General features: G+C 40.1%; 1 protein-coding gene across 6 annotated transcripts in view; it reads left to right on the top strand.

Annotated features, from left to right (window-relative positions):
* nav2a (neuron navigator 2a) overlaps positions 1–17,575 on the top strand; it is a 218,394-nt gene that overhangs the window by 94,060 nt on the left and 106,759 nt on the right. For 5 of the 6 annotated variants that reach the window (XM_034221339.1, XM_034221340.1, XM_034221344.1 and 2 more), the window contains exon 1: positions 12,259–12,492. The exons of the other annotated variant lie outside the window; for it this stretch is intronic. In XM_034221339.1, coding sequence (XP_034077230.1) covers positions 12,274–12,492 — 219 coding nt within the window. In that variant the 5' untranslated portion in view covers positions 12,259–12,273. Of the gene's footprint in view, positions 1–12,258; positions 12,493–17,575 lie in introns of those variants that run through there. 6 annotated transcript variants of the gene reach the window in all.

The raw sequence follows: 17,575 nt of genomic DNA on the forward strand, positions 1-17,575 counted from the left end.
ATTTAGTTTGAATTGGCCTGTTTAAAGTTTTATTGGCTTTACATCACCGTGCAAACATCATTCCCTATCAAATGGAAGCTGTGAGTAAATGGGGCTAAGCTGGGTGGGCAGCACTTGGCAGCACATTTAGCCTTGGCACCCCGTAGGCAGAAACAGATCATAAACATTAAGGGTGGCACCCCAATGATTTCCGCTGGTCCAGGGCCAATCACACCTCTCAGTTTCCTGATGCACTTTCTCAAGTTTGCTTCCAACTTGGATTCAAATTGACTTGTTTATTTCAGCGTGTTGTTTTCCGCTATGTCAAAGTGTGCGATTCTGCAACATCAGGCATTCCTCATAATCATTTTGCAATTTTTTTACGTTATATATATATATTTTTTTTATGACTTGCATATACTTCATCATTAAGCGCATTAGAGGTTTTACAGAGGTATGGGAACGAGTCGATAACATATATTTTTTTTATCCATTCCTGTATTGGAATTATGACTGCATTTTTTTCATGAAATGCAATGTTATATGAGGGCTAAAATGAATGGATATAACAGATTCAAAATTTAAAAGTGCATGTAAAAAATGTACATTGGCCCATAACTAACATGTATTCTTCTCCTCTTTTCTCCTGCTCCCCATTCGTCCGTCCTACGTGTTGCTGTGACCTTCTTGTTGCAGGTAAGAAGTGCTTTTGTTTGTTTGTTTTGTTTCTCAGTCCCGTGTTGTTTCCTTTGCAGCGATCTGGTTTCAGATTCAGCTGAGTGTGACTTTCTGTCAAACACTGGGTCTCTCGGCAGAGGCTCACATATGTGGGCCAGATGGAGGTTTGAGCACGGTGAGAGAAATGTGTGTGCATACTCTGTGCTTAAACATTGACGCATCCATCTGTGCGCATCAGCGTGTGTACAGTGCATGGTGGGTAGTATACGCAGCCACAGGGGGCTTTTAGGGTGTTCCTGAGTTCAGTTTAAAGAAGACTGCGCTACATTTTGGTACAGGTTTTCTAGAATTAGAAAATGAGACTTTATATATGTATAATATACCAATGATAAAGTAAGTTAAACACCTACTGTAGGTCAGGTTAAAAATCCAAGCTACTGTATACAACAGCTTCTCTTTTCTATTCTCATTGTCTTTCCTGACCTTGACTTTCCACTGTGCTGTTATATCACACACAATGTAACAGTGTTTCTACATTGTGCTGTGTTATAAGGGCTGACTATTTTCAAGAATGTGTGGTGAGCAACAATGTTGAGAATGTTTTGCATTTGAGAAATATTTCTTACTTTATCATTTCAAGGTTGTCCAGTTTGAACTCGCCAGATGAGAAATACTCAACAAGTCCTTCAAACTAAACAACAAAATAGTTTTCAGTTTTTTAAATATCTTCCAAAAGTATTTCCCGATCTAATTCTGCTACGGTTGAGGTTTGACATTGACTTAATAGAAAACTAAAAACAAAGGATAGTTGCAGGCTTTAACAACCCATGCCTCCACCCAAAACTCTTCGCTATATGGATACATGTTTTATCTAGTATCGCCCTGCTCCTGAAAGAGAAGAGCTATGAGTCACAACATTTTTTAACTGAAATGTACAATTTTTTTTTTAAGTTTGTTAATTCTACATGTTTTTGATCTATTTGACATCCTCTTTCACACAGCAGGATAATTCATGTATGATATTTGCTTTGTTGTCAGTGGCTCACTTCTGTTTCCAACATACTGAATATATTAGTGGAAGGTGGAGACTTGGAATGCGCTGCAGGACTCGCTTCAGATATTGATACCTTTTTTCCACCGTGAGAAACTCTTACCATTTGGATCCATTTGAACAGAAATGAATCCAAGCTGCTGTTCCCTTTCAACTTTTATACAGGCCCTTTTCACGCTTACATGCAATGAGTGTTTGATATTAGTCAGAATTTTGGGTGGAATATCTTTAAATGTTACTGCCCTTTTAAACAGTGCAGCTCACACTGTGTGTTGGAGCCGTTCACTGTCTTTAATTCTACATCTGCAACAACTCAATCTGATGCTGTATTAAGGGTCTGGTTGAATTTGGCTGACAGAAAAATCTAATCATTTGTCCAGTTCCATGCATGACCGAAGATTTCTTCCAACAATACCTGAAGTAAGCCTGAAATGATGCAACGGTCAGATATGTATACACACACAAATCACACTTCTAATAATAGAGACAAGCTTGAGAGCATCTTATTTCTACACTGATGAGAATTCATGCCACATACAATACTGGCTGTTTTGTAGCGTCCTATGAATAATGCATAAGTGCTTACAATCACCTCGATAAACCTGCACGAAATATCCAGCACATTGTTTGGTGAATCCTATTAGCATTTTTTATCTCAGCGATTCACTAATCCATGATCTCTGCTCTCTTTAGCGCATGCTTCAAGTCTGCCATCATCGCAGTTTCCTTCAGTCACCCCAACCTCTCTGTAAATACATTTTTAAATGTTTAGGTCCCGGAAACACATCAAAAATAACTGCTTATGCTCTTTTATCTTTTATGTTTTTATTTATTTGTGGCAGTCTACTTTATCTAGCATTTCAAATGCATTCTGGTTGCGTGCATCAACCAACATTCTATTAATGATACTCTGTCTGCACTGCATGACCGGGCTTAAAGCTTGTGTAGATGTGGATGCCTGAGATAGGGGAAATGTTTTTCTGCTGTATTTTTCATCTTCATCCCTGCATCCAAACCGCCACACTAATGAGCCATTAGTTGTTTAAATGTGCTCTAGATAGCTTTTTTGGATAGGGATCAGTGTGGATGTATGGACTGCATAATTAGCTGTGTATTTTCATGTGGATACACAGATCTGGGAGGAATATGTCAGAGCAAAGGAGGGTATTTATATGCACGTACATTCAGTTTTGTCTGACTAAAGCCAACCTGCTTAAAAGTTGAAAAATCTGAAACAAAAAACAGGGCATCAGAAAATCGAGAGAAAGCTGAAATATCACAGAGTAAGAAAATGCTAATGAGGTAAAAAGTTGGTGGGGAAAAAAGGCTGAACATCTGGAATAGTCTCTTTTCTATGAAATCATTCCATAGGTTATTTGAGGACAGCAAAGACTATTTACATGACTGAAATGCAAACTTTGGTTGTGAGCAACAATTACATTTGTATGGCATTCGGCTTTTGTACATAGCATCTATATAATAACAAAACGTTTTACCATTTGTATGTTATAAAGAGAGAATTCAATGATGGACCAGTTTGACAGATGCTTATGTAAATATATATTTGCATAATAATACATTTGATGGAAACTCTGATCCTCTTTATATTTGATACAACTACTGCCCAGATGTTCTCAATGTTTTCCAATGGATGATTACCTTAAAGGGATATCAAAAACACACATGACATTTACACTTTGTGTTGTACATGCGTTTGCAGACTAGAATGACTGACCATCTATATGTCAGTGTCCTGTCAGCTCTTCTATTTCTGTTTCCTATAACTTCTTCTATTCCTCAATGTTTTCTCAACCCAAATGTGTTCTTGACTGTCACCCTTTTCTGTCATATTTTGTCACTAAGAAAAAAGCGGTAGGTGCTTTTGTGTAACAGAAGTTGTGGGTAATTGCTATTTCAGCCCCGGGGCTCACATAACACTGACTGGTTTATTACAGCTCTGTTACGTGATGCCATTTTCTTAATCTCTCTCATATTGATTATTCTCTTTCCCCATTAAGGATTGTGATGTAGTTGAATGTCACTTGCTGAGGTTTGGATATAGAGGCCACATATTCTCTTCTCAGCAGGTTTTCTTGAACACTAGAAAGCATAAAGGAGGTCACAACAGCTAATATTGACAAATGAACCTTAAATTTAGGCTTTGGAGCATTTCTTCCCATCGATGCTCTGAATAATGCTCTTGGACATTTGGTGTCCTCTCCTTCACCCTCATCCATTCATGTAATATTACACTGTCTCCTTTGTCTAGTAAGAGAGGCACACAAGTAACAGAAGCCTTCATTTTTTAAATGTTACAAGAAAAAGAGAAGAGGCTAAACTGTTGTGTAATTACTGCTCGAGGAAAAAAAAAACCTTTCGCTAATAAGTGTTAAATGAGCTATTCAAACGTAAGCCTATTGAAGCTTGATCATTGCTGGTTAACTATGCAGACTTCAATAAGAAGTGACAGAGGAGACAGTTTAATGTGTTTCTGTTTCATTGTTTCCACCTCAGGCCAAAATTCCCTTTTTCAAATCAAATCAAATCAAGTTTTATTTATATAGCACATTTATAAACGATTTTTTGTCGAGCCAAAGTGCTGTACATATAATAAAAATAGCCTACAGTAGAGACACTTTTCAGCAAATACAACAGCACAGATTGTTCAGAATATCAGTATGAGAAAAAACGACACCCTCTGTCCTTAGACCCTCACATCTACAAGGAAACACTTCCAGAGAAAACCCAGTTTAAGGGGAAAAAATGTATATCTTTCATATCTAAAGTAGGGCTTGAGATCACATGGGCAGATTCTCTCCGCATGTCAATACACACACACACACACACACACACACACACACACACCACACACACACACACACACACACACACACACACACACACACACCACACACACACACACACACACACACTCACACACACACAGTAAATGTGAGACAGAGGAAACAGCTGCACCCAAACAACAGTCTCCCTGGGGTGACAGATAAGAAATCCAGGGAGAAGTCAGCACAGCCCCGAGGTGTGTGTGTGTATATATACTCTGTGTGTGTGTGCATGTGATTCTGGTGATTTCAGTCCATTGTCTTTTATATGGTTCACGCTACAAAGGTTTAGTTTCTTTTTTTGTGCTTTCTATTTTTGTCGAGATCTGCATGTGTGTGTCTGTTCTGATATCTTTATCTTTGTGAGGACCGATTTCAGTTGTCGACCTTGAGAATTGACACTGTAGGAATGTTAGGACATTTTTGTCAGCTCTTCAGGAGACCATTTTTATTGTAAAAGTCTTGGTTTTAGAGTTATATTTAGAATTCAGGATTAGTTGATTGTCATTAAAGACATGAAATGTTAGAAATGTCAAGTGTAAAGCCGGTATATATTTCTGAAAATCAGTGCAATTGCTGCATCAGCTTGTCAGCATGACATGGTTTAAAACAACTTGGGTGTAACTTTTTTGTAGTTTTTGACATCATTCATCTGAGTAATAGTTACATTGAATTCACCATTGACCATTTGATAATTGATTTGTTAGATCTGGAAATAATGGTTTAATAAAAAGCTGTCAGATACAGATAGTGCCACAGTTTGGAGACTAACTACAGCTAAATTATTCCCCAATCACAGTTTAAATACCAACTTGCTGCTTCAACTCTGATCTGCTGCTTTACACAGGGGGCCCGCGGGGTCTTAAAAAGTATTAAAAGTTGATAAATCAATTTAGCGAAAATTAAGGCTATTAAAAAGTATTAAACTGCATTTTCCAAGGTATTACATTTTGTAGCTTGTTTTCAATAAGTATATAAATTGCCCAAAGAGGTTGTATTCTACAGTCTGCCTGAATGTCATCATGGCGTAGGTGTGTAGTGTGATTCGGTGTAGTTTATTTATGGCATCCCGTTGGATTTGACGTCATCTGAACAGGACATCGCACGCTCACTGCTTGATAGCGCGCGAAGGTCCGTTTACGCCGGTTGTTAAACAACATCGTTTTGGGGAAATGCAAGTTTGCGTCCAAATGGTTGGAAGATAAGGAGGAAGGACAATCTTTTTTTTTTCACGACACTGTGTCTCAGGGGATCTTAATATTTAAGAACCTATTAATGTGTTATACCAGATTAACGGGAAGAATCTCAGCTAACTGACGATACACACAATTTTTTACCAAAACAAAACACAAGTCTCGTAAGAAGCATCTAAATGACTCCTGAGCGAAAAATGCTAACGCACTTTGGCACAGAACTCAAGATAAAAGTACCCTTATTACTTATCGTTGCTGCACATACAAGATATCCGATTAAAGCTGAGGTTCCACAGATTATTTAGGTATATATATATCATCACTGAGTGATTCGAACTCGCGACAGGGGAAGCAAACTCAGACAGCACAACACGTACCTTTTACGTAGCTTTTACGGGAGATCGTCTCACCGTAGCTGTCAATCTGATCAAAAGACTTGTTCAATGCAGAAATCGGGAGAATTTCCAAAGCCACCACGGGGGGGGGGTGCTAGTGGATCGCCGGAGCTGTATTAGATCAACATTAACATGCATTGTAGTTGTAAGTGCACTGCCTTGCTGCCTGTAGCACCATCCTTGATGGAGCATATGTGTGGGCTGGACCTGTATTTTACAGGAAAGGAGTGAGCAGAGAGGGTAAAGTTGTCGATTCTTGTTCAGTTTTCTGTGACTATCTCCCTCACCCTCTCAGACTTTCAGTTGCGCGCTACTAAAGAGACGTGCTACCATGGAAACCAAACAATGGTGTAGCTGTATTAAAGTCCGAGTGGAAACAGTCCTGAGTAAATCTGATTTTGTCAGAAATCGGGAGAAATGCGGGAGAAATATGACCCCGGGAGGAAACCGGGAGAGGGCAATGAAATCGGGAGTCTCCTGCGAAAATCGGAAGGGTTGGCAAGTATGTTTCAATGGCATTAAAACCCAAAAACAACGCGGCTGAATCGGTTAATCCATAGGTTGATAATGTTTGTGTGGAATATTTCTTTTAATTTATAATCCATAATTCAATTTTTATGTAAAAATCGGAGAGTACAAGTTACCTGCTAATGGTAGCCACCAGAGTTATTGCAGCTTCCGGTTTTGGTTATGTGTCAGTCTCACACACACACATTACCAAATAAGGAGTATGTGGGAGTTCCCCTCGATTCCATTGGCTCTGACGGTTAGAAAGAGATGTCAATCAGCAAAATCGAGCAAGGGAGGCCAGAGATAGGTGAAATCCACCCAAATGACCCCAGAAGTGGTTTTCTTTTTGCTAAATCTCTCTAAAAAGGTCAAATTTCACTTGTTTTGCATCAATCTTGATACAGGGTACTTATTATATGTTGTAGTTTGGATTCCTAAAGCTATTAGTCTACCATCCCATCATTCAAGGGTGGTTTCAATCTGAATTTACTTTAAATTGAAAACATCTACAGTATATTGATTCTGACACTTCTACATCCAACTCACAGGTGTAACATTGCTTTGAGAAAAAAGATTATGAATTTAACCCTTTTAGAAGGGAAGATATGGTAATTTGTTCTGGGAATGTCATTTTCGTCATTTTCGAGACCTGAAAAACAGGCTCGGGGCTTAACAGGATTTAAACCATGCCAGTGCCCTGCTGGGCTTCATGTACTCTGCTCCTCTGCCCCCTGCCATCACGTTTCATATTGAAAATTGATTTAAAAAAGAATCTAATATGTTATTATTAAATGGTTAATAAACCAGATTTAGTTTCCTAATCTTTGATTTAAGTCTTTGAGCTACAGATCTGTGGCAAGGCATAAAAACAAGGATTTAATTTAAGAGCACTGCATAATAAGAGGTTTCATATCCCAGTAGTAGTGTAGGATTGCCTTAGTGGAAATAATTATAACTATGAACTATGTTCAGATGGGCAATAGTACAATACAGTTGGGGAAATGCTTCTCATTCATTTAGACTATTGTGTTGGCACAGCAGGCTTGGTGGCAAAGAATGAAATGCATGCATATAAAGTTCAACTTGAACCAACTTTTGCTGCAACAAAATGTACGGTTACTCATATTGGCAAATGCAAGAAAAGCGTGTTTCTACTGCTTACATGGCTATGACCAAGACTGAGGGTAGAATGATTTTGAGGGTTATCCAGTAACTTTCCAGAACTGTTATATCCTGTCTCTATAGTGAAAGTCTTTGCTGTGTTTTGGCATCTGATAAGCCTTAAAAAACAAGGATACATTCATTAAGCTAAACTTCCTTTACACCTAAAGCAACACGCTCCGACTTGCATTTTTTTTTAATATAAAGAATCTTGTCCCACTATACCAAGATATTGATAATTCAGTACTATGCAGTTCATATATTGACATTCGTCGCTGCAGAGTTCACAGCAAACAACCACCATCTACCCCACACAAATGTTTATTATTCTTAGAAGAAATGCAGTATAAACACACAGCAAAGCAGGCAGTGGGTGTCCTAGTTATTACCGCCCATTTACAGCCAAAGCAGCTCTATTATTAGACTGCACTGGACTGTCATCAGGTATCTTCAAAGGTTGCTACATAAATCACATGTGACTGTTTTTGTTCCTGCTGCGCTGTGATCTGCGAGGGTCTGGGACACACTTTCCATCACAGAGGATAGTAGGAAAATAATGGAAGTTTCCCTTGTTATGTTATGCTGTGATCTGTATGTTTTTCTTCTTTCCATTTTTTTCAAAATGACAGATTGACATCTGAGGCTAGGGGGGTGGAATTAATGTATTTTCCATATGTTCCAGTCAGCGTGTTTGGATGTCCGGATATGGGTGTATTTTCAGGTAGGCTTTTCACAACACCAGTTACAAATTAGTCAGTATGTTGGGATGAAATATATGTGGCCTGCAGTTAGTTATTATCATAATGTAATTAACCAGAATAGACATTAAATCAATTATATTTCCAAGATGACGTCATAATTACTGAGATCTGCAGAATACTGTTAATTTACCTTGAGTGCTTGAGGCCGCAAATACACAAGTGCAAAAGCTCCAAACAGTATGTGAATGCACCACACGTTCACACACACAAACAGCCTCTCGAAAAGAGTGGGGACATTTTTGGTAGTCCGACTGACCAACAAAAATTCATAATTTGAGAAATTGGTCAGAAAAAACGTGTAATCCACCAGGCACTGCTAGACTGGCTGGATATTGCAAGTCTTCAATAATTCATAAGCATTGTTTAAATCACAGCCTTACTCAACATTGATTTTAAAATAAAGCTGGATTTACAAATCTATAGTCACATAAACTGCTGCAAATATTTAGACCCTCAGCATCACATGACTCTACACACACACACACACACACACACACACACACACACACACACACACACACACACACACACACACACACACACACACACACACACACACACACACACACACACACACACACACACACACACACACACACACACACACACACACACACACACACACACATACCACTAAATCATATAATCAGATATAAGTATTTACATAATTTTGGATGAATGTAACAGTATTAAGATTAACATACTAAATACATCCTCTCCTGGATTAGATCATTTCTCCGTCTCTAACTCAATCTCCTCTGGTTAGCTGCATGATGAACTGAGTTGACCTTTTCACATTGAACTTGCATACTGGAAAGTGCTTTACAGTTGTTAGTGAATCACCCGTTCTCATGTCTGTAATGCTGGTCATCTCTGGTCATTTGTTTGGTTTGGATTGTGGGAGGCAGCTACAGTGTTTAACTTTCTCTCTCATTTCAAGGAAGCAATCATTTCAGAGTAAATGACATGGTAAATGGAGATTTTAAGACTTGGATTTCATTGCTACAACATTTTGTTACAGGGGATCATAGTCCACAGAGGTTGCATCTTTAGCCCAGTCTTTTTAACTTTAACATCTTTAAACAGATTTGAGTTTCTGCAGTGTAATATCCCAACACTACAATATTACTCTTCTACTGTAAGTGCTTAGGGATGGAATTTAATACAGATCTTCACGTTTCCTTTAAGAAGTATCATACTAACTTTGGTGATTTAAGTACTGATTGACATTTGTTGCCAGAATATGGATAATCAATACGTCATTTAGCGTCCTTAATTACATGTTCAAAAATCTTGACTTTAATTCAAAACTGCATGTCAATTCTTCCCTAAAGAGAAGAAGGAAGAGTAGAAAATGCAATCCCTTCCTTATCCGGTCTTTTTTTCTTTGGTTCTGCAGCAGGATTTGAGTCAACATCTTGGCAGCCGTCACTAAGCCTGCTGGGAGTCAGGCTGATCTGACATCGTCCACTAATTGGCCGTCCTCGTATTTAAAAAGTGAAAGCTTAAAAGAGTCAGAAGAGGGATAGAATACAGAGAGGATAGTCTATTAATACAACATGTCAGCTTCTGTTGCACTTGAAGCACGACCTGGTTTAAACATTTAATTAACAAAATATGCAATGCATTGCAGCCCTACTCCGATCACTGATATATGTAGCAATAGAGTGCCACAGTGACGCGTCCTAAAACCCGGAAGTAAACTCCTTCCGCTTCCTTCGACAAAAAAGCAATGCAATTTCTCCATAGGATTTTGGAAAATAGCTGGAAATAAGGTCTGTGGTTGACAAACATTTAAGAGACGGATCACGTTTTGTTCAGCCGGATAATATCCACATGTCTACCCTACTTTTATAATTGTTTAAGCATAAATCTATCGATTAGATTTATGATCATAAATAAATCTATCGATCATAAATCTATCGATTAGATTTATGATTCGAAAATTATAAAAGTAGGACCACAGATCTTATTTTGAGCTATTTTCCAAAATCCTATGGAGAAATTGTATTGTTTTGTCGAAGGAACCGGAAGTGGTAAAATGCTAACTTACTTCCGGGTTTTACGACGCGTCACTGTGGCACTCTATAGGTGTTTCAGTAATGTACAACTTAGTAACATTTCTGATGGTGAAATTAGTGCATTTCAATGGTCCATAGTCATTGGTTTGTATGTGGCTGCTTTAGACTATGAGGGTGAACAACTTGAAAACACCTGTTGGCTGAGGCTGATGAGAATAAATATTGCTGGAATTATAAACCAAAGTTTAGAACATAATAATTACATATGACATATATTAGGAGCAAATGATGACCTAATAGTAGCACCAATGAAACTGGCATAAATAAAGTAAGCATCAACCTCAAGCTAGCTATGGAGAAAAAGTAAAGGGATCACCAAAGTTGTCAAGATACATTTTTTTGCCAATCCAATTAATCCAGCAAGTATAAGGGTCTCTTTTTGATCTCCAGTTCGGAGATCCAGGAGATCACCAGAGCCTGTTAGCTTTATCCTCGGAGGAATATGAATTTCAGTACTGAATTGCCATAGCATTTCTTCTTAAAGTTTAGAGTAAAACAAATCGACCCAACAACAGACTACAACATTAAAAAACAAAATATAAAGTAGTTATATTTGTCACAGAAAATGAATCTCATAGCAGCTGTTATGATTTGTTACTTTTTATGGAAATAACATAGTTAATTGTGTCTCATGTCTGGGTCATGGGATTCAGGCCAAAGTCCTTCCTTCAGTTGACCCTCAAACTCACTGAACTCACTGAACTGACAACCCTTTAAACTCAAGATGAGATTACAAAGTGTTTGTATTAAAAGGAAGTAACACAGAGAAATAGGTAGGCAGGCTGGAGGAACATGCTGAGTAAATGTGCTGAGCTTCCCTCCACATATGTCGGTGCTGATCTAAGCCACACCTGCTGCTAACCACGACTCAGAGGAGAGGGAGAGAGGCGGCAGAGTGCAGCGTGTTGTAGGCTGAGCAGTCACTGAAGTGAGCGGTCGCTCTGTCACTGCTGCTTCTCTTTCTTTCTCTCCATCTCCTCCTTTTCTCTGCTCTCCTCGACGGAGCTGGGTTTTTTCTACCGTCATCCTGAAGCGATGGTGTAATTAAGCGGGCTCTGTGGGAGAGGAGCTGCTGTGCATCCTGTAGGATCCTTTTTGCCAATCGCTGACTCTCACTCAGATCTGGAAATAGATGTAAGGGAAACCTCGCTCTGCCACCAGGCAACTGGGGAATCCTCCAAGTGTGAAGTGAGATTTTAGATTTTTTCTCCTGGACTTTGCAGAGTGGAATTCATCGTTTCCATCGCGCCACAATTTTTTGAAAGAACAGTTTGTGGAGGATTTGGTATTTTCAACAAGAAATTATGAGCTGAAGCTACTTGATTCCAGGAAACAGGTGGAACCAGTGGGTTTAAAGCCCCCCACTGCACATTGGGGAGCTCAGCTCAGCCCCCTGCTGAGATCCAGCAGGAGCAGCAAAGACCCGGACAAATTGCACACAGTACTTCAACCAGATCAGGTGCAAACTGCACACGTGTCCCTTCAATCTGGTAACACCTTCACAGAAGTAGCTGGACCATATGTGAGTTAACGAGGAGTCTTGCTGACTTGTAGCCAGTAATTTCCAACTGGGTGTGAGAGGGGGTGGGGAGCGCGTGGTGGTCAGGTGGTCCGGGAGAAGATGCCAGCCATCCTGGTGGCATCAAAGATGAAGTCAGGACTACCCAAACCCAAACCGGTGCACAGCGCCCTGCCTATCCCCCAGACCCACAGCAGGCCCTCAGCGATAGGTCTGACCTCGGCACCACATAAGACCCACATCCCCTCCAGGGGCCAGCAGGTGGGCGCAGGACCCCCGAGGAGCATCACACGAGGGTTTGAGGATGGAGAAGACACTCAGGTCAGGATGTTAAACGATCACCTCCACCCTCTACTGCTCGGTGGTTTTCCACTTTAATCCAATGTTACTTGGTTAGACTGTTAATCTAAGAACACGCAATCATTACAGAGAACAGTACTTAATGCATGTAGCATCACTGCCTGCTTAAACTAGTTAGAGTAGGAGAGAAATCTGTGCAGCCTTTTTGAAGCAGATTTGAGATTTAGAACACCTTGCTGAATTATGATTTATTTTCTCCAAGGTCCTGTCTCCCTAAATAGTCTTTACAGAGTTTGGCATAAATCTAGTGTATATTCTTTCAATAACATTCAATGTTCACTAATAAGAAAATGATATTCTCAATGTAAGCCTCTTTCCGCCCTATTGTGATGTAAATGTTGTTTTAGTCAATTTTGTTGAATGATGAAGAAAATCCATATTTCTGATTCTCTCGACATGTGAAAACATTTAGTATCTCTCTGTCGATATCAGATGGCAGTCACTTCATATTGTGTCAATGTATGTTTATATTTTCCTGTGCGTCCTGTCATGGTGGCTCTTTGAGGGATAGTTTCATTGTAAATCAATACAGGGAATTTCAGTTTGCAGTTTGGCATAACAGAAACACTATGCCATTTACAGCTATTTCCTGGTATAAGAAAGCGCATGCTGTGCCTCTGTTGTCCAGGATGGCTGGTAGCAGGATATCAGGGTGGCTGTTTGCTGTGTTTGTATGAAATATTGGCTCTTAGCAACCCCACACAAACAGCAGCAGCATGAGAGGGGTCGCTCTCAACGCCATGTAAGGCAGTGAGGGGACGAGCTGTCTGTGTGTGTTTGTGTGTTACAGAACCAGCGTGTGCATGCTTGGCAACCCATCCTTACAGTAAGTGTGACTTGGAGGCACTGAGGCATCCAGCACTCCGTTGTTTAGGGTTCTGGTGAGATGATGATGATGAGGATGATGATCATGACCGTGTGAGGAGATAATTCAGTAGCCCAGCGCTGCCGCTGCCGGTGGCATTTGTTTAGTGGCCAATCACGGTCTCACTGACCTACTTCCATGAAATTCTCTCCTTCTCTCCTTCTCTCTCTCTCTCTCTCTCTCTCTCTCTCTCTCTCTCTTCTCTCTCTCTCTCTCTCTCTCTCCCTCCCTCTCTCTCTCTCTCTCTCTCTCTCTCTCTCTCTCTCTTGCCCCTCTCTCTCTCTCTCTCTGCCCCTGTGGTGCTGATGATGCAGCCGTCTTCTTCACCCTTGGCTGGGTTAACCCTTGACCTTCCTGGCCAGCGGCAGTGATGTGAAAACTGCAGACATGTACTGAATTCCATCACTGCTCACTGTGTGTGTGTGTGTGTGTGTGTGTGTGTGTGTGTGTGTGTGTGTGTGTGTGTGTGTGTGTGTGTGTGTGTGTGTGGTGTGTGTGTGTGTGTGTGTGTGTGTGTGTGTGTGTGTGTGTGTGTGTGTGTGTGTGTGTGTGTGTGTGTGTGTGTGTGTGTGTGTGTGTGTGTGTGTGTGTGTGTGTGTGTGTGTGTGTGTGTGTGTGTGGAATGTTTTTGCAAGAGAATCACCTTACAAATGCCATTTAGTCTTTCGTGGCAAATCGTTTTTTGTTGACAACAGGACAGACATGATGTTGGTCATCTCATGTTATCAGGCAGTAGTTACTCCAAAATGTTTTGCACATATGAGGATTGATGATAAAGTGACAAATATCAATGAACTTGGGCTAGATAAAATGTGATATTTCACTTTTTTGTAAGAAAAAAAGGGGGATATGTAATGTTCAGAGTGTGGCAGTCAGAGGCTTTCTGTTGTCCACCTGCTGCTGCAAAAAGAGACCTTGCTTTTGTACAGTCACTTTTGAAAAATGTAGGCCTTGTAACTAATTCATCAGCACTTCCAATGGTTTGACTTTCTTGAAGTGAATATATCTGCACTTTCTTTGTTGTTAAGAATTTGCATTTGTTTGCCTTTTGCACTTTTGATAAAAGCGTCAGCCACATTAAATCTAATGTACAGTTTAAAACTACATCTGCATTACACCAGGCATTAGTTATATTGTAAACAATATAATAATGATTACACATTTGTTATATAATAGCACATTTCAAGAGTTGAAGACAAGGGAGAAACAAATTCCCTCTTTGCTTAAAAGGAAGCTTTCACGACCAACATACAAACATATATAACAAATGGTGTCTATCCACATAGTTTTGCACCAATAAGCTCCTCAGATTGGAAAAAGACAGATTCTCTAATAGTCCATTACAGTGTATCCCTACAATACAGCACAGGAGTGTTAGTTGCCTCATAGCTCAGTTTTATCGTCCTCATTTCTGGACTGTGTCTGCTGGGATCACTCCGGGGACTGAGTGAACTGGAGGAAGGATTTGCTGGCGATGACGCTGAAAGCCTCCGCGCTGCATCTCTGTCAGTGTGGGTCAGTGGTGGATTTACTGACAGATAGAGGGAGCCTGCTTTATGTTTCTTTCATGGCTTAGGAGACACAGTGTGGAGAGAAGTCTGATCATCAGGAATAGTCATTTCACTTAAAACAATCTGGAGCTAAAATGTTGCACCAATTTCAACTATCATATAGGGAGAAAATCCATCATAAGGAGAGGCGAAGAGACAGATTTCAGCACCCACAGTGGCAACAAATAGTTCTGAATCCAGTACAGTCATAGGAGTGGGTTGAGGTCTGACTCATTTCTCTACTAGGAACAGTTATCCTCTCTGTTGCACTATCTCTGGTACTCTTTATCTTCATTTGACCTTTAATGAATCACAGTGGTCTCTTGAGCTCTAAATCTAAATCCAAGAAAGGTGAAGAAAAGAGGTATATTTATAAATGGGTATAGAAACCATAGACAAATCAAGGGATGTTTCTTGGGCGTTCTGGGAAATGTAGGACATGCTGTAACAGAGGTAAACAAGGTGAGGTTGAGGATCAGTGTGTACCAAGAAACTTAAACACAAAATACATTAACTGTGACACGGATAACTTCCAACAGCACATGTTTGCCCTAATCTTATAGGATTAGTGGATTCATGTCAGGAAGCTCCTCTTCTTCACAAAGCTGGACGACCCAGTTGTCACTAAACACACACACAAGTTATGTACACCTGTCACAAAGGGTTCATATATATTGCAACGAGAGCAGCAGGAGGCAGAGGGAAACATCCAGGCCATGTTAACTGCGTACACTTAGCCTTGTGTTTGTGCATGTGCGTGTGTGAAGTCTGGCACACTGCTGAATTTTATGTGAAGGTGATAGTCTGGAAATGTGTGAATGGTATTTGAAGCCATGCGCTGGCGTGTGTGGGTGTCTTTCTGTCTGATGTGGGACACCACATGAAATGAGGTGCTGCTCTGACCTTTAACCTTTTGCCACACTGTCATTATAAAAAGACAGAGCAAAGCTTTGAACACATACTTTGCTGCCCTCTAGTGTTTATGTGTTTTCTCTACACCTAATTCCATTCAAAATCACTGTGTGTGTGTGTGTGTGTGTGTGTGTGTGTGTGTGTGTGTGTGTGTGTGGTGTGTGTGTGTGTGTGGTGTGTGTGTGTGTGTGTGCTGTGTGTGTGTGTGTGTGTGTGTGTGGTGGTGTGTGTGTGGTGTGTGTGTGTGTGTTGTGTGTGTGTGTGTGTGTGTGTGTGTGTGTGTGTGTGTGTGTGTGTGTGTGTGTGTGTGTGTGTGTGTGTGTTGTGTGTGTGTGTGTGTGTGGTTGTGTGTGTGTGTGTTGTGTGTGTGTGTGTGTTGTGTGTTCGTTCAAGTAATTCAAGGCCACGGTCTCTGATTTTCTATTGATCTGTAATGCTTGCGTTTTATCATCGATCGTCTTCTCTATTTTTGCGATTATTCTTTTTCTTTCTTTCTTCCCTGTTTGAAATCCAATACCTCATTGTTGCCAGCTCATTGAATGGAGAATCTCTGTAAGCCACATTCAAAGCAGAATGCTATGTGGAGCATGCAGATGCCTTTATACAGTAAGTCGTGAACACAAACGGGAGTATGGAGTCGCTACACTGGCTTCCTGTGTGTCAAAGAATAGATTTAAAAATACTGCTGCTGGTTTATAAAGCACTGAATGGTTTAGGCCCAAAATACATTTCTGACCTCCTGCTAAATTATGAACCATCCAGATCTCTCAGGTCTTCAGGGACTGGTCAGCTTTCTGTCCCCAGAGTCAGAACTAAACATGGTAAAGCAGCATTCAGTTATTATGCTCCAAATATCTGGAACAAACTCCCAGAAACCTGCAGGTCCGCTACAACTCTGACTACTTTCAAATCCAGGCTGAAGACTTTTCTTTTTGTCGCTGCTTTTAATTGAACTATTCATATCTTAGACTGCACTGTAACTTTTATCCATGTACTTTTTCTTTTAATGTTTATTTTATTAGCTTTTCTTTTTAATGACTGATTTTAAATGCCATTTTCTTAATGTCTTTCATTTTTTGTAAAGCACTTTGAATTGCCTTGTGTTGAAAAATGCTATATAAATAAACTTGCCTTGCCTTGCAATCAAATATGAGAACACATGCAGCCACAGGGAGAGATGTGTCCGGGTGCTGGTGTGATAAGGAGCTCCTATCTTAATAAGCATCTTGCCAAATAAAGGCTTAAATCATTCTCTGTGTAAAGACTGGCTTTATTCGACTCATTGTGAAAGCTCATCCAGGCCTCAGAGCTGAATCCCAATCTCATTAAAGAATAGTGGGACCGGTGGAGAGGCTCGTAGGCCAACTCCGCTAATATTTACTTAAATGATCATGTTGTAAACCAACCAGGATCCACAGTTTAGACAGCCCCGATCACTACTGTGCGATCGATGCATCACTGATGCAGAGTTCCATTTATTCAACTTCCTCCATTGCTCGAGATTTATTTGATAATTAGAATTATTTAAATTGGGAGTAATTTCATTCCAGGAATTGGTTTGACCGTGAACCCACACTACTCAGGTTATGTGTGAACTCATTACATTATGATGGATTCAGAGCTAATTAAATGACCCTAAATTGCAAACTATGGATCAGTGGCGATGGAGGATGGAGATTAAACATATGCCTTGATAAATACATTTAGTTAAAACCGA

This window comes from Gymnodraco acuticeps, unplaced genomic scaffold (assembly GCF_902827175.1).
Source record: "Gymnodraco acuticeps unplaced genomic scaffold, fGymAcu1.1, whole genome shotgun sequence".
NCBI classification, from domain to species: Eukaryota; Metazoa; Chordata; class Actinopteri; order Perciformes; family Bathydraconidae; genus Gymnodraco; species Gymnodraco acuticeps.